This window comes from Entelurus aequoreus, linkage group LG10 (genome assembly GCF_033978785.1).
Source record: "Entelurus aequoreus isolate RoL-2023_Sb linkage group LG10, RoL_Eaeq_v1.1, whole genome shotgun sequence".
Classification (NCBI taxonomy): Eukaryota; Metazoa; Chordata; class Actinopteri; order Syngnathiformes; family Syngnathidae; genus Entelurus; species Entelurus aequoreus.
Window position 1 is genome coordinate 4336577 of NC_084740.1, and position 18613 is coordinate 4355189.

Here is an 18613-nt window from a genome sequence, read left to right on the forward strand (position 1 = left end):
ATATATATATATATATATATATATATATATATATATATATGAAATACTTGACTTTCAGTGAATTCTAACTATATATATATATTTAAAAATATTTTTTGCAAACCAGTAACTATGTCATGATCCGTGGTCCGGATCATGTTTTGCTATGTTCTGTTAGTTTTGGACTCCATAGTTCCTGTTTTTGTGCACCCTTGTTTGTTTGTTACCATGGTTACTTATTATTTCCACCTGTCTCTGATTAGTGTTCGCCCGTTCACCTGCTTCCCGAGCACTAATCAGAGGCATTATTTAAGCTTACCTTTGCCGGTCAGTCGGCCTGGCGTCATTGTTTGCTTCATGCAACATGTCAACGTAAGTTTTGCTTGTCTCCCAGCCAATGCTAAGTGGTAGCCTTGTCTACGTAAGTTTTGCTTGTTTCTAGTCCATGCTAAGTGGTAGCTTAGTTTTTAGTGCGATCAGCACATTATTCCTTTTGCTTGTTTTCTGTTTTTGGTACTTCGCGTTATTTTGGAGAATAAATCATGTTCTTACCTGCACGCTTTGTCCGGAGTGGTCCGTCTGCAACCCGGGAGAATGAACCCCGCAGTAAGCTGCGAAAACCCCGTCGTGACAAATTATAGTCTGCAAATGATGTGTTGTTGTTGAGTGTCGGTGCTGTCTAGAGCTCGGCAGAGTAACCGTGTAATACTCTTCCATATCAGTAGGTGGCAGCAGGTAGCTAATTGCGTTGTAGATGTGGGAAACAGCGGGAGGCAGTGTGCAGGTAAAAAAGTGTCTAATGCTTACACCAAAAATAAACAAAAAGTGAGTGCTCCTAAGAAAAGGCATTGAAGCTTAGTGAAGGCTATGCAGAACGAAACTAAAACTGAACTGGCTACAAAGTAAACAAAAACAGAATGCTGGACGACAGCAAAGACTTACTGTGGAGCAAAGACGGCGTCCACAAAGTACATCCGAACATGACATGACGATCAACAATGTCCCCACAAAGAAGGATAAAAACAACTGAAATATTCTTGATTGCTAAAACAAAGTAGATGCGGGAAATATCGCACAAAGGAAGACATGAAACTGCTACAGGAAAATACCAAATAAAGAGAAAAAGCCACCAAAATAGGAGCACAAGACAAGAACTAAAACACTACACACAGGAAAACAGCAAAAAGGTCCAAATAAGTCACGGTGTGATGTGACAGGTGGTGACAGTACACCTACTTTGAGACAAGAGCTATAGTGATGCATGCTTGGTTATGCTTTAAAGTCATATCCAACAATTGCGACAACGACTTTTTACTGTCAACGCAAAAAATGTGTCTTGGCTTAAAAAAGGTTGAAAAACACTGGCCTAGTGGTTAGAGTGTCCACCCTGAGATGGGTAGGTCGTGAGTTCAAAACCCCGGCCGAGTCATACCAAAGACTATAAAAATGGGAGCCATTACCTCCCTGCTTGGCACTCAGCATCAAGGGTTGGAATTGGGGGTTAAATCACCAAAAGTGATTCCCGGGCGCGGCCACCGCTGCTGCTCACTGCTCCCCTCACCTCCCAGGGGGTGAACAAAGGTGATGGGTCAAATGCAGAGAATAATTTCACCACACCTAGTGTGTGTGTGACTATCATTGGTACTTTACCTTTTTGTTTGAACTTAATACAAGAAGGACATTGATGTTACCTGCACCTTATGTCACATGCATGCAGAGACTGTTCACCACATGTTTTAGACTTGTGAAAGCACTCCATCACTATGGCAGGACATCTGTCCTTTCATCCTGGACAATATTCATGACAAACTTGTGCTTGGTTTTAAAGATGTGCTATTTGGATTTACACTAGGGATGTCCGATAATGGCTTTTTGCCGATATCCGATATTCCGATATTGTCCAACTCTTTAATTACCGATACCGATATCAACCGATACCGATATCAACCGATATATGCAGTCGTGGAATTAACACATTATTATGCCTAATTTGGACAACCAGGTATGGTGAAGATAAGGTACTTTTTAAAAATAATAATAAAATAAGATAACTAAATTAAAAACATTTTCTTGAATAAAAAAGAAAGTAAAACAATATAAAAACAGTTACATAGAAACTAGTAATGAATGAAAATGAGTCAAATGAAGTGTTAAAGGTTAGTACTATTAGTGGAGCAGCAGCACGCACAATCATGTGTGCTTACGGACTGTATCCCTTGCAGACTGTATTGATATATATTGATATATCATGTAGGAAGCAGAATATTAATAACAGAAAGAAATGGGGGGAGGGAGGTTTTTTGGCTTGGTGCACTAATTGTAAGTGTATCTTGTGTTTTTTATGTTGATTTAATAAAAAAAAATAATAATTTTTTTTTTTTTTTAAAACACGATACAGATAATAAAAAAAAACGATACCGATAATTTCCGATATTACATTTTAACGCATTTTTCCCTAATTTACACTGTATGAGAACATTTTTTTAAAGGAATTTGACCTTTGCGACCTCATTATACTATTGGCTAAGTTTTATATTCATAAATGTAAGTTTCTCAATACCTGACCTGTTTTTGTGCCTTTAAAAAAAGAATTAGAAATGTAGTTTAAAACTCTTTCTACCTCTAACAACCAAAAATCTGTGAACACTATGATGCTGTGCTCCAAATTTGGATTATTTACAGAATTTCTGTGAGCCTATGGCTTTACACTTATATATATTTGGCATTCTTCTTTAGTTGCTTTATTGCAGGGGTGTCAAACTCCTTTTAGATGGGGGGGGGGGGGGGGGGCACATGGAGAAAAATGTACTCCCAAATGGGCCGGACTGGTAAAATCACGGCACGATAACTGAAAAATAAAGACAACATCAGATTGTTTTCTTTGTTTACAAATAGAACAAGCACATTCTGAAAATGTACAAATCATAATGTTGTTGGGTTTTATTTTACACATACATGTTGCGGTTAATTGTGTACTATCAAGATAAAAAAAATATCTAAATCCAATTACAGTATGTTATTTATGTATCATTTTCCTCGACTGATGTACTAACATCACGTCTTTTTTTAGTTTTTTTTTTACATATGTAGCATCATCTACAACAGGGGTCACCAACCTTTTTGAAAGCAAGAGCTACTTCTTGGGTACTAATTAATGAGAAGGGCTACCAGTTTGATACACACTTAAATAAATTGCCACAAATAGCCAATTTGCTCAATTTACCTTTAACTCTATGTTATTATTTATAATTAATGATATTTACACATAATTGAACGGTTTAAAAGAGGAGAAAACACGAAAAAAATGACAATTAAATTTTGAAACATAGTTTATCTTCAATTTCGACTCTTTAAAATTCAAGATTCAACCGAAAAAAAGAAGAGAAAAACTAGCTAATTCGAATCTTTTTGAAAAATTTAAAAAAATAATTTATGGAACATCATTAGTAATTTTTCCTGATTAAGATTAATATTAGAATTTTGATGACATGTTTTAAATAGGTTAAAATCCAATCTGCACTTTGTTAGAATACATAACAAATTGGACCAAGCTATATTTCTAACAAAGAAAAATCGTTATTTCTTCTAGATTTTCCAGAACAACATTTTTAAAAGAAATTCAAAAGACTTTGAAATAAGATTTAAATTTGATTCTACAGATTTTCTAGATTTGCCAGAATATTTTTTTTGAATTTTAATCATAATAAGTTTGAAGAAATATTTCACAAATATTCTTCGTCGAAAAAACAGAAGCTAAAATGAAGAATTAAATTAAAATGTATTTATTATTCTTTACAATAAAAAATATATATATATATTTGAACATTGATTTAAATTGTCAGGAAAGAAGAGGAAGGAATTTAAAAGGTAAAAAGGTATATGTGTTTAAAAATCCTAAAATCATTTTTAAGGTTGTATTTTTTCTCCAAAATTTTCTTTCTGAAAGTTATAAGAAGCAAAGAAAAAAAATTAATGAATTTATTTAAACAAGTGAAGACCAAGTCTTTAAAATATTTTCTTGGATTTTCAAATTCTATTTGAGTTTTGTCTCTCTTAGAATCAAAAATGTCGGGCAAAGCGAGACCAGCTTGCTAGTAAATAAATAACATTTAAAAAATAGAGGCAGCTCACTGCTAAGTGCTGCTATTTGAGCTATTTTTAGAACAGGCCGGCGGGCTACTCATCTGGTCCTTACGGGCTACCTGGTGCCCGCGGGCACCGCGTTGGTGACCCCTGATCTACAAAGATACAAAGAATTGCTATTGCGACATCCAGTGGACACATTTAGAACAGCGGTTTCTTTCGTTCAAAAATTTCGGATTAATTTTTATACTTAGCAATAGAGATGTCCGATAATATTGGCCTGCCGATATTATCGGTCGATAAATGCTTTAAAATGTAATATAGGAAATTATCGGTATCATTTTTTAGTATCTGTATCGGTTTGTTTTTTTTGTGGGTTTTTTTGTTTTTGTTTTTTATTAAATCAACATAAAAAACACAAGATACACTTACAATTAGTGCACCAACCCAAAAAACCTCCCTCCCCCCATTTACACTCATTCACACAAAAGGGTTGTTTCTTTCTGTTATTAATATTCTGGTTCCTACATTATATATCAATATATATCAATACAGTCTGCAAGGGATACAGTCCGTAAGCACACATGATTGTGCGTGCTGCTGCTCCACTAACAGTACTAACCTTTAACAGTTAATTTTACTAATTTTCATTCATTACTAGTTTCTATGTAACTGTTTTTATATTGTTGTACTTTCCTTTTTATTCAAGAAAATGTTTTTAATTTATTTATTTTATTTTACTAATTTTTTTAAAAAGTACCTTATCTTCACCATACCTGGTTGTCCAAATTGGGCATAATAATGTGTTAATTCCACGACTGCATATATCGGTTGATATCGGTATCGGTAATTAAAGAGTTGGACAATATCGGAATATCGGATATCGGCAAAAAGCCATTATCGGACATCCCTAGTGTAAATCCAAATAGCACATCTTTAAAACCAAGCACAAGTTTGTCATGAATATTGTCCAGGATGAAAGGACAGATGTCCTGCCATAGTGATGGAGTGCTTTCACAAGTCTAAAACATGTGGTGAACAGTCTCTGCATGCATGTGACATAAGGTGCAGGTAACATCAATGTCCTTCTTGTATTAAGTTCAAACAAAAAGGTAAAGTACCAATGATAGTCACACACACACTAGGTGTGGTGAAATTATTTTCTACATTTCCATCACCCTTGTTCACCCCCTGGGAGGTGTACTTTTTTTTTTTGGGGGGGGGGGGGGGGACAAAAAAAAGTGTCAGTACAGTACCTGTATTATGATTTCTGTATCAAATTTAAAAAAAATTATTAAAAAATGAAAATAATAATTTAAAAAATCGTCATATCTGTACGTTTTAATGACAGATTTAAACTAAGAGTACAAAAGTAAATACAATACTGTGCACTACTCGGGGTTGACGTTTGCCAAGGAAGCGTTTCATGTGTAGAAAGCGCCATTACAATTTGAATCTGACGATAGCAACATTAATAAAAAGTAAAACAATATGACATTAACACATTAAAAAGTGCACAGGTTGGAAAGAAATGCACAAATGGTGACGGTTTGCGGACTACAAGCCGAGTTGGCTTCGTCCCCTTTTTTGAATTTGTTGCCCCCTCCCACCGCTCTTTGAACCACGTGGTGCCTCGCGTCACTTTGTGACGTCACTTTATAACGAATCTGCTTCCACGGCTCACTTTAGGCGCCATTTACAAGTTGGACTTTTTACCAGGAGTGACGCGGAACTCCACTTTGTGCTGGATTATACTCGCAGGATCTTCCCGATTCGGCGCTTTTTTATTGGTTTTATTCGGTAAGGGATATTTTTGAGCAAAAGAAGGGACTAAAGCTTGCAGGTACTGGAAGAGTTCAGCGGCCGGTGGAGTAACGCAATGGACGGGTTGCGTCTAATTGCTGGAATGCCGTTCGCGTCAATTCAAAGCGAATATTTTTTTTATTCGAGTTGACTTTTATACACTTTGGTTAAAACACGAAGTAAACAATAGTACAACATGCAACTTTTTTTTTTTTTTGCGCCTATTTTTTTTAAAAACAACTTTTGCTGTTCTCAGTGTTGACTCATGTTCATTTACGTCGTTATTTGCGTTGAATGCACATTCAAAAGTTATCTTTGGGGCATTATTTGATAGCGTAATTAACGCCAAACCAACATTTTATAACTTTTGCTAAACTTTGTCGCTTTTTCCACCCACAACTTCGATTATTGTACAACGTATTTGAAGCAAAACATAACGTTTAGCTTGAGGGCTCGCTTGTGTGCAAATTTGACAAGCGAATGTGTAATTTCATATATTTACAACGTCACAAATGGCTTAACGTTTACAAATGCAAACAAAAAAAAGGAATATTAAATGCTAGTATGATATCTAGATCAGGGGTGTCAAACGTACGGCCCGCGGGCCGGATCAGGCCCGCAAACAGTTTTTATCCGGCCCGCGGAATGAGTGTGCTAAGTATAAAAATGAGCCAAAAGAAATCACTGTTGTAAATGTTGCGATAGCAATTAAATAATTGCATCATCTACAAAGATACAATTGTATCTTTGTAGATAAATAAAATAAACCACATGATGTTAGTGTACCAGTCGAGGAAAATGCGCAAACTACATAAATAACATTCTGGAATTTGATTTTGTTATTTTTTGTATCTTGATAGATTGAAAATTAACACCAATGAGTTGATTGAGTAATAACATTGTTCTAAATGTTGTAATAGCAATTATTTGTATCTTTGTAGATTATGCTACATATGTAAAAAAAAAAAAAACAACCACATGATGTTAGTGCACCCGTTGAGGAAAATGAGCATACTACATAAATAACATTCTGTTATTAGATTTTGATATTTTTTTATCTTGATAGATTGAAAATTAACACCACCGAGTTGGTGTTATTTCATTGCATTAGCTCATGGTAGTGCAGGATAAAAAAATCAATGAAATGCAGATATAAATAAATAGATTACTGTACAGATAAACATATGCAAAAGTGCAATATATTTGTCCGTACAGTAATCTATTCATTTATATCTGCACCTTATTGATTTTTTTTTATCCTGCACTACCATGAGCTAATGCAACGAAATTTCGTTCTTATCTGTACTGTAAAGTTCAAATTTGAAGGACAATAAAAAGGACGTCTAAGTGTTAATTAAAAAAACAACAACAAAAACCCCTAAATGTTTATTGTCTATTGTGAGCGAACTGTGGTGCTGAATTTCCCCCCAGGGATCAATAAAGTACTTTCTACTCTATTCTATTGACTGGTTAACATGATCACATAATTTATTCAGAAAGTACAAATAAAGATAGAACACTATTAACCTCAACATGCAAGTGTAAAATAAAAACCCCCAACAACGTTATGACTTGTACATTTTCAGAATGTGCTTGTTCTATTTTTAAACAAAAGAAAACAACCTGACGTTGTCTTTATTTTTAAGTTACTGCGCCGTGATTTTACCAGTCCGGCCCACTCGGGAGTAGATTGGCCTTGATCTAAAATGAGTTTTGACACCCCTGAGGTAGCTCACACAAGTAACACTGGCTAATTGTAATTGTAAGGAAACGTATTGTCATGTCGCAATGTGCGCCGTCAATTCAAATTTGATTCAATCGTAGCAAGAAACATTTAAAATTGACAGGCTCAAACCCCCACTCACCATTATCCCTCTTTCATTTTTTTTTCTACCACACACACACACACACGCGCACACACACACCCACCTTCTCTTCAGATTTTGAAAACATGCCATCTAAAAGTGCAAAGAGCTCCACCGCCGCCCCCAAGTCAGGAGTGGATGACTCCGAGGACGAGCTGGATGTGCCCCCCCGAGGAAGCAACGGCCAAAAAGAGGAGGCACCATCGACAACTGGCAAGTAACAAAGGCTTGTTTTCTGCTGTCTTAACAAGTTTCTTTTCAATCCGTTCCCTTTTTTCTCCCCCCCCCCCCCCCCAACTTAAATCTTGTTAAAATATCTGCTTTTGTCTCTGTTGTTGTTGTTGTTTTTGTAGTAGTACTTCTAGTTGTAATCAATAAACGTGGTATTTTTAAGGCGTCGACTGCACTTTCCAGAACGTCTACAAACAAGGTAGTATTATGATGTTTGCATAGTGATGACACCGGCGAGTAGTTTTACTTTTAGGACATTTTTTAATGGCTGTATTATTACACTGTTTCTTTATATGTGATTTCAATAGTGTCATCCTATAAATGCAAGACTTAAACATATGGAAATGTGTTGCAAGGCATTTTTTTTTGAGCTGAGTTTTGTTGTCTCCAACTTTTGTTTTGTGTTTTTTTTTCTGTCTCCTCTACCCCTCCCCCACCCGCCACTGACTTGACTTAGCCCCCCACCTGAAAACACGCACGCTCACACGAGTGGAAATAAAGTACAATTTTGTTTGCCCGTGCCACAGGTCCTTCTCCCGGGGAGGCTGTCGAGGCGGTTGATAGCCGCACTTTGGAGGAGATTCTCGGTAGCATCCCTCCACCCCCGCCCCCAGCAATGACCAATGAACCGGGGGCTCCTCGCCTCATGATAACACATTTAGTAAACCGCAACTTTAAGTCGTACGCGGGCCAGCAGATTCTGGGCCCCTTTCACAAGGTATATATATATATATATATATATTTTAAATCCAGCCTAGTGTTTTTTTATATTTGAGTGTGTTCTGTTAAGATTTGGCAAAATGAAGGATGCCACATCATTTAATTACACAAGTTAATTTTAATTGTGCTGTTTTGCGAACAATGTAAAAAATATATATTGTAACTTTACTTTGTTAAATTTGTGCTGACAAAAATAGTTTTGATGATTTCCAGCTTGTTTGCCAAAAAAGAAAAAGACAATGTTAACTACACCCACGTTATTACACTGCAGTGTTTTTCAACCTTTTTTGAGCCAAGGCACATTTTTTTGCGATTTAAAAAATCCGCAGGCACACCACCAGCAGAAATCATAAACTCAGTTGACAGTTAATTGTTGGATATGACTTTAAAGCATAACCAAGCATGCATCACCATAGCTCTTGTCTCAAAGTAGGTGTACTGTCACCACCTGTCACATCACACCCTGACTTATTTGGACTTTTTTGCTGTTTTCCTATTTTGGTGGCTTTTTCTCTTTTTTTGGTATTTTCCTTTAGCGGTTTCATGTCTTCCTTGACCGCTATTCCCCACACCTGCTTTGTTTTAGCAATCAATAATATTTCAGTTGTTTTTATCCTTCTTTGTGGCGACATTGTTGATTGTCACGTCATTTATGGGTGTACATTGTGGACGCCATCTTTGCTCCACAGTAAGTCTTTGCTGTCGTCCAGCATTCTGTTTTTGTTTACTTTGTAGCCAGTTCAGTTTCAGTTTCGTTCTGCATTCCCTAAGCTTCAAAGCCTTTTCCTAGGGGCACTCACCTTTTGTTTATTTTTGGTTTAAGCATTAGACACCTTTTTACCTGCAAGCTGTTTCCGAGATCTAAAAAGCAATTAGCTACCTGCTGCCACCTACTGATATGGAGGAGTATTACACGGTTACTCTGCCGTGCTCTAGACAGCACCGACACTCAACAACAACACATCCTTTGCAGACTATAATTACTGGTTTGCAAAAAATATTTTTAACCCATATAGGTGAAATGAGATAATCTCCCACGGCACACCAGACTGTATCTCACGGCCGCGGCACAGTGGTTGAAAAACACTGGTGTACCGTACACACGTTGTTTTTGTATGCAAGCATGCACTATAGTTGTTTTCCCTTTAATGGTAATGTATTTATTTAACTCTTTATTTCCCCTCAGCGCTTCTCCTGCATCATTGGTCCAAATGGAAGTGGCAAGTCCAATGTGATAGACTCCATGCTATTTGTGTTTGGGTACAGAGCTCAAAAGATCCGATCCAAAAAGCTGTCAGTCCTCATTCACAGCTCTGATCAGCACAAAGATGTGCAAAGCTGTACTGTGGAGGTGCATTTTCAGAAGATTATTGATAAGGTATTGCTGTCCATAATTACACTCTTGACAAATTACACAATATGCAGCCCCAGTTTTATAATAATAATAATAATAATGAAAACATTTTTATTGGATCTTAGAACTAATAATTTTAGTTAATTTAATTGTTTTAATATTACTAAAATTTCACTACATCAGCGACTGAACACAGTGTTTCCCACACATTCATTTATTTGTGGCGGCCCGCCACGAAAGAATTAAGGCCGCCACAAAAAAAAATAAAACATTTTTTTAATTTTAATTTATTTTATTTTTTTGTGTCCTGTCCAGCTTCTCAGGCAAATCATATAGTTGATGTAGATGCCCATATCGGCTGTTCAGATTTACTTTACAAAAGAGAAGTGTAGGATCAAGCTTTTTGGAGCTCTTTGTTCAGTGGATCAGATGTTTGATGAAGCTTTGTGTCTATCTACCACCACTACTGTTTTCTGTTTATTTGTTACTGACTGTGGCAGGACACTTCTGCCTCTGTTTCACTTTATGTTGCTGGTAAATAATATGGTTGTAGTAGTAGGCTAAAGTTAAATTATTTAGTATGCACTAATTAAAGGGGCAGAGCTTTAAGAGATATTTTAGCTTTTATATTTTTATAAGATATATTTTTTGTAAGAACCACAATTAATAAATATATTTCAGTGAATAACTTATTGTTCAAATCTGAATATAAATATGTACATAAAGTGTTGTAATTATATTGTAGGATGGATGGCTGGACGGACGTTTAAAACAAAACCGTTATTATTAATTAGTAAGTATACATTTGTTTAGCCTTTTTAGAGAAAATCATATTATTGTAGTAAATTATGCAAATTACTCGATGATGTCATGGTGACCACGCCCCCACCGCCACAGGTATCTTGGCAGTTTATGGGAAACACTGGAACATACACTCAAATCTGTCAGGAAAGCTACAATTAAGTTCCACACACTTCATACTGTGCTACATTGAACTTTTTCGTTGTATTTAAGTGCACACCTATCAACACTGTGAGTGTGGTATTTAGAAGATAACGGTTGCTTTAAAAAAAATTGCTCATAATGTACAGTCAATAAAAACATTGAATAAATATATGTAATATTAGTCTTTAGCTTGGGATGTTTTTAAATGTTATTTTTGCCTAAGTCTAATTCAGTTAGGTTTAACCACTTTAAAATGGATTAAAATTAAACTGGTTAAATGGGGAAATGTTCTCGTTTTATGGCACAATCATTTGCGAGTTTCTCAAAGGAATTTAAAACATTGCAGGAGTACACAACACAAGGCTCTAAAATCAAACCTCATGCAAATAAAAACTTCTTACGTGTTTAAAAAAAAAAAAAAGTTTTAGATGTAACATTACAGCACATAATGTGATATTGATTTTAATTGAATTCCACTTCAGCCTGGTGTTGTGGTTGTATTGTGGGTATAGTAAGGAGTTGTTGTTGGGGACGGCGTGGCGCGGTTGGGAGAGTGGCCGTGCCAGCAACTTGAGGGTTCCAGGTTCAATCCCCACTCTCTACCAACCTCGTCACGTCCGTTGTGTCCTTGAGCCAGACACTTCACCCTTGCTCCTGATGGGTCGTGGTTAGGGCCCTTGCAGGGCAGCTCCCACCATCAGTGTGTGAATGGGTGAATGTGGAAATAGTGTCAAAGCGCTTTGAGTACCTTGAAGGTAGAATAGAAAGTACTTTATTGATCCCTGGGGGATATTCAGCACCACAGTTCGCTCACAATAGACAATAAACACTTAAGTATTTTTTACATGTGAATAATATAAATACAGTCTATTATACAGCATTATTCACATGTGAATAATATAAATACAGTTTATTATACAGCATTATTCACATGTAAATAATATAAATACAGTTTATTATACAGCATTCACATGTCAATCAATCAATGTTTATTTATATAGCCCTGAATCACAAGTGTCTCAAAGGGCTGTGAATAATATAAATACGGTCTATTATACAGCATTATTCACATGTGAATAATATAAATACAGTCTGTTATACAGCATTATCCACATGTGAAAAACACAAGTACAGTCTATAATACAGCATTATTCACACGTGAATAACATAAATAGTCTATTATACAGCATTATTCACATGTAAATAACATAAGTACAGTCTATTATACAGCATTATTCACATGTGAATAACATAAATACAGTCAATTATACAGCATTATTCACATGTGAATAACATAAATACAGTCTATTATACAGCATTATTCACATGTGAATAATATAAATACAGTCTATTATACAGCATTATTCACATGTGAATAACAAATACAGTCTATTATACAGCATTATTCACATGTGAATAATATAAATACAGTCTATTATACAGCATTATTCCCATGTGAATAACATAAGTACATTCTATTATACAGCATTATACACATGTGAATAACATAAATACAGTCCATTATACAGCATTATTCACATGTGAATAACATAAATACAGTCTATTATACAGCATTATTCACATGTAAATAATATAAATACAGTTTATTATACAGCATTATTCACATTTGAATAATATAAATACAGTCTATTAAACAACATTATTCACATGTGAATAATATAAATACAGTCTATTATACAGCATTATTCACATGTGAATAACATAATTACAGTCTGTTATACATCATTATCCACATGTGAATAACATAAGTACAGTCTATTATACAACATTATACACATGTGAATAACATAAATACAGTCTATTATTCACATGTGAATAATATAAATACAGTCTATTATACAGCATTATTCACCTGTGAATAATATAAATACAGTCTATTATACAGCATTATTCACATGTGAATAATATAAATACAGTCTATTATACAGCATTATTCACATGTGAATAACATAATTACAGTCTGTTATACATCATTATCCACATGTGAATAACATAAATACAGTATTATACAGCATTATTCACATGTGAATAACATAAATACAGTCTATTATACAGAATTATTCACATGTGAATAATATAAATACAGTCTATTATACAGCATTATTCACATGTAAATAATATAAATACAGTTTATTATACAGCATTATTCACATGTGAATAATATAAATACAGTCTATTAAACAGCATTATTCACATGTGAATAATATAAATACAGTCTATTATACAGCATTATTCACATGTGAATAACATAATTACAGTCTGTTATACATCATTATCCACATGTGAATAACATAAGTACAGTCTATTATACAACATTATACACATGTGAATAACATAAATACAGTCTGTTATACAGCATTATTCACATGTGAATAATATAAATACAGTCTATTATACAGCATTATTCACCTGTGAATAATATAAATACAGTCTATTATACAGCATTATTCACATGTGAATAATATAAATACAGTCTATTATACAGCATTATTCACATGTGAATAACATAATTACAGTCTGTTATACATCATTATCCACATGTGAATAACATAAATACAGTATTATACAGCATTATTCACATGTGAATAACATAAATACAGTCTATTATACAGAATTATTCACATGTGAATAATATAAATACAGTCTATTATACAGAATTATTCACATGTGAATAATATAAATACATTGTACATTTACAATACATGTAGAAAAGCGCTATACAAGTATAACCCATTTACCATTTTTATTGAGGGTGTGAATCTTTTAATTTAGTGCACTCAAAGTGCATAGTTCACGACCACAACAGTGCACTCTTTGATATGTGGAGCTGTGCTTGGTTCCCTCCTAAAGTGCTTGTGCCCTAAACTGCCGTGTCTTCCACCCCTCCCCCCCACTCCGAGTCAGGAAGGAGATGACTACGAAGTCATCCCCAACAGCAAGTTCTACGTTTCCCGGACGGCCAACAAAGACAACACTTCAGCCTACTACATTAATGGCAAGAAAGCCACATTCAAAGAGGTCGGGGCTTTGCTTCGAAGTCACGGCATTGACTTGGACCACAACAGATTCCTCATCCTTCAGGTAACTTAAGGATTTATTTAACTTTTTTTTCTTTCCCTTTTTTTTAATTTATACTGTGATTTTTGGCTTTTTCTTATCCTTCCATTGACATTCACTTGGAAGTTTTATTGCATGTTTCTAAAGTCATGCCTGCCTGTGAGATGAACCTTCTCTGATGAAGGCCACGTGGTGCCCTTATAGTGCTATAGCAGCGCATCATGGTTTGATACTATGTAGACAAAGTGCAAACCGTTTTTTGCTGCTTTAGAATTTTAAGGAAATGCAAGCAATATATTGTTTTTCTGTGATGAGTTTCCTGTTCATTAAAAATGGACCATTTTCTTCCTCTTCCTTCCTCGTGTACCTGTCACGCTTTAGCAGCACGTAAATATTGGTGTGATTGAAGGCAGCCAGTATTAGCAGTGCTGCTTCAGTGTGGCTGGATCTAACTCTCCATCTTTATTACTTTTTTATGACTTTACAGTAAACTTTAGGTGTGGATCATCCTTTTGCCTGTTTGTAATAATTATTATTTTCTTCATTAGAATTTTTGCTTTGACTTTGAAATAATGGCAACACTCTTACTGCTCTAAATGTGTTCTACATGTCTGACTTAAGCATTATTACTGATTAACTCAAGGCTCACACTGCAAAAAGTCAGTGTTCGAAGACAAGAAAAAAAAAAGAGGGGTATTTTATTTGAACTAAGCAAAATTATCTGCCAATAGAACAAGAAAATTCGGCTTGTCAAGACTTTCCAAAACAAGTAAAATTAGCTAACCTCAATGAACCCCAACATACCTTAAAACAAGTATATTCTCACTAATAACAAGTGCACTTTTCTTAGTAGAAAAAAGAGACCTTTTTGCTCAATACATTGAAAAATATTCTTAAATGAAGTAAATGCTAGTGCCATTATCTTGACATAATCATGATTTTTTTTTTCATGCTTGAAGTAAGAAATTATTACTTTAAAAATAGTACTTGTGAGTAGGGCTGCGAATCTTTGGGTGTCCCACGATTCGATTCAATATCGATTCTTGGGGTCACGATTATAAATCGATTTTTTTAAATTTATTTTTTATTCAACGCGATTCTCGATTCAAAATGATATTTTCCCGATTCAAAAGGATTCTCTTATTCATTCAATACATAGATTTCAGCAGGATCTACCCCAGTCTGCTGACATGCAAGCAGAGTATATGTTCTTTACCTCATCAAAAACTGTAAGATCAGCACTGTGTGAGAACATTTTAACAAGAAATGGGCAACAAATTATGTTAGTATGTGCTTTTAAATATTTAGGATTTTTAATTGATGACCACTTGAGTTTTAAGGAGCACATTCAGTATGTTGTAAAAAAACTGAAACTTTTACTGGGATTTTATTATAGAAACAAGTCTTGCTTTTCTTTTACTGTGAAACAGAAATGGGTGGAAACAACCTTCTTACCTGTTATTGACTATGGAGATGTGTTGTACATGAATGCTACTGCTGGTTGTCTCCACAAGCTGGATAGTGTGTACCACGGTGCGCTGAGATTTATCACCAACTGCGCTCCCCTTACTCACCATTGCGTATTATACTCAATGGTTAACTGGACATCTTTATGTGCTCGACGCCTCAATCATTGGTTTGTTTTCATCTACAAAACCATTCTGGGTATCACTCCATCTTATCTGTCTTGTCTTTTAACAAAGAAACAAGGAAGTCACAATCTTCGTTCAATGAATGTTCTGCAATTTGTCGTCCCCAAAGTAAGAACTGAACTGGGCAAGAAAGCATTTAGGTTTTCAGCAGCGAAGGCTTGGAATAACCTACAATCGAATATTAAACTTCAAACCCTTGTTACGTTGAATGAGTTTAAAGCTTCTGCGAAAGGACCGCAGTCTACCTTGTCTGTATGCACATGTGTTATGTGAGCAAGTTTTAATGTCGTAAATGTGATGTTTTATGTATTTGTTTACTGTTTTTAATGTAACCTTGCTGCTGCCCTCTTGGCCAGGTCTCCCTTGGAAAAGAGATCTTTGATCTCAATGGGATTTTACCTGGTTAAATAAAGGCTAATAATAATAATAAGAGTAGTAGATTTTTGTAAAAAAGCTTTTATAATTGTAAAGGACAATGATTTATCAACTGATTGCAATAATGTAAATTTGTTTTAACTATTAAATGAAGCAAAAATATGACTTATTTTATCTTTGTGGTAAATATTGGACACAGTGTGTTGTCAAGCTTATGAGATGCGATGCAAGTGTAAGCCACTGTGACACTATTGTTCATTTTTATTTTATTATTATTTTTTTTATAAATGTCTAATGATAATGTCAATGAGGGATTTTTAATCACTGCTATGTTGAAATTGTAACTAATATTGATACTGTTGTGGATAATATTCATTTTTGTTTCACTACTTTTGGTTTGTTCTGTGTCTTCTCTCAATTGCTCTGTTTATTGCAGTTCTGAGTGTTGCTGGGTCGGGTTTGGTTTTGGAATTGGATTGCATTGTTATGGTATTGCTGTGTGTTGTTTTGTTGGATTGATTAATAAAAAAAATAATTAAAAATCGATTTTTGAAAAATGAGAATCGATACTGAATCGTACAACGTGAGAATGGCGATTTGAATTCGAATCGATTTTTTTCCCCACACCCCTAGTTGTGAGTGTTAATGACACAGCTTTGCATCAGTTGATATTCTAGTTTCAAGCATGTTTTACTCAATATAGGTCATAACATCTCTGCAACATCTCTGTGTGATCAGGATGATTCTGTGCTGTCCTTGGTTATATTTTCACCTCTTGTCTGTGACATTTCACCCTTTGTCTGCATGTTGGAAGAGGATTAGGCTTGTTCTCCAAGGTCACTTTTGCCAGCCTCTGACTAAAGCAGTGGTTCTCAAACTTTTTTTGTCATCCCCCACTTTGGACAAGGGGGAGTTTTCAAGCCCCACCTGCCCCCATCGCCCCAACAGAACGCTAATGCCAAGCTTAACATTTTCATATTTATTGAACATCAAGTAACATCAAGTTGTATACATTCAAACTCAATAACATAAAATAACATCAAGTTCAATAATAAATAAAATAACTGTGCAGCTGTGGTATAACTTGCATCGAGTTCAATAATAAATAAAATAACTTGCACCAAGTTCAATAATAAATCAAAAAAAGTGTTATAACTTGCATCAAGTTCAATAATAAATCAAAAAAAGTGTTATAACTTGCATCAAGTTCAATAATAAATCACAAAAAAGTGTTATAACTTGCATCAAGTTCAATAATAAATCAAATAAAAGTGTTATAACTTGCATCAAGTTCAATAATAAATCAAATAACTTGCATCAAGTTCAATAATAAATCAAAAAAAGTGTTATAACTTGCATCAAGTTCAATAATAAATCACAAAAAAAAGTGTTATAACTTGCATCAAGTTCAATAATAAATCAAAAAAAGTGTTATAACTTGCATCAAGTTCAATAATAAATCAAATAAAAGTGTTATAACTTGCATCAAGTTCAATAATAAATCAAATAACTTGCATCAATTTCAATAATAAATAAAATAAAAGTGCCACTTTGCAATCTTTGCAAAAAAAAAGGAGGAGCTATGCATTTGGCAAGACAGGGAGGTGAACATGAGTTTTACAGTACTCCAGCATTAGTGACTGCAACGAGCCTGTTTTGCACTGCACAGCTTTTCAAATCGGGGTTGCAGGCTTGACACTAACTTTAGCCTACTACTACAACCATATTATTTACCAGCAACATAAAGTGAAACAGAGGCAGAGGTGTCCTGCCACAGTCAGTAACAAATAAACAGAAAACAGTAGTGGTGGTAGATAGACACAGAGCTTCATCAAACATCTGATCCACTGAACAAAGAGCTCCAAAAATCTTGAACTTTAGACTGCCATCAGTTTTACTCCCTACACTTAACCATGTGTTTCCTACTGCCTGCAGACTTTGCACCCTTTGTTATATACACATGTTGTGTTTCTGATATAAATACATTTAATAAAGTCAAATACAAAAAAGGCAACAAGAGAAGTATCCTACACTTCTCTTTTGTAAAGTAAATCTGAACAGCCGATACGGGCATCTACATCAACTATATAATTTGCCTGAGAAGCTGTAGAGGACAAAAAATAAATGAAATTTTAATTTTTTTAATTTTCAATTTTTTCAATTTTTTTTTTTGTGGCGGACGTAATTCTTTCCTGGCGGGCCGCCACAAATAAATGAATGTGTGGGAAACACTGGGATTCGATTATGGGCTCAAACTCGATAATTTCATCCCTAGTGTTGTCAGGGAGCTAGTTATTCAAGGCTGTCATTTCTCAAAAGATTGTATGTTTTTTTTGTAGTCAAACAGACCAGAGCTGGGCAAATATTTTGAGTCGGCGGGGCATATTGAGAGACAAAAATGTGTTTGGGGGGCCAATGTGTATGTGTATAAATTATATGTACACATTTAGCTGTAAAAATATGCTGTACAGTATGTGTGTTTGGGTCCCTTTTTTCCAGGAACACCAATACCAAAAGTCACAATGTCT

General features: G+C 34.8%; 1 protein-coding gene across 2 annotated transcripts in view; it reads left to right on the plus strand.

The window, feature by feature from the left end:
* The first annotated feature begins 5707 nt into the window (after positions 1-5707).
* The window catches only part of smc4 (structural maintenance of chromosomes 4), a 56079-nt gene continuing 43173 nt past the window's right edge, over positions 5708-18613 (plus strand). Inside the window, exons 1-5 of one of the 2 annotated variants that reach the window (XM_062062004.1) lie at positions 5708-5862; positions 7806-7943; positions 8489-8679; positions 9868-10059; positions 13906-14082. In XM_062062004.1, the coding sequence (XP_061917988.1) occupies positions 7817-7943; positions 8489-8679; positions 9868-10059; positions 13906-14082 (687 nt within the window). In that variant the 5' untranslated portion in view covers positions 5708-5862; positions 7806-7816. Of the gene's footprint in view, positions 5906-7805; positions 7944-8488; positions 8680-9867; positions 10060-13905; positions 14083-18613 lie in introns of both variants that reach the window. The other variant, XM_062062005.1, reaches the window with a different exon arrangement.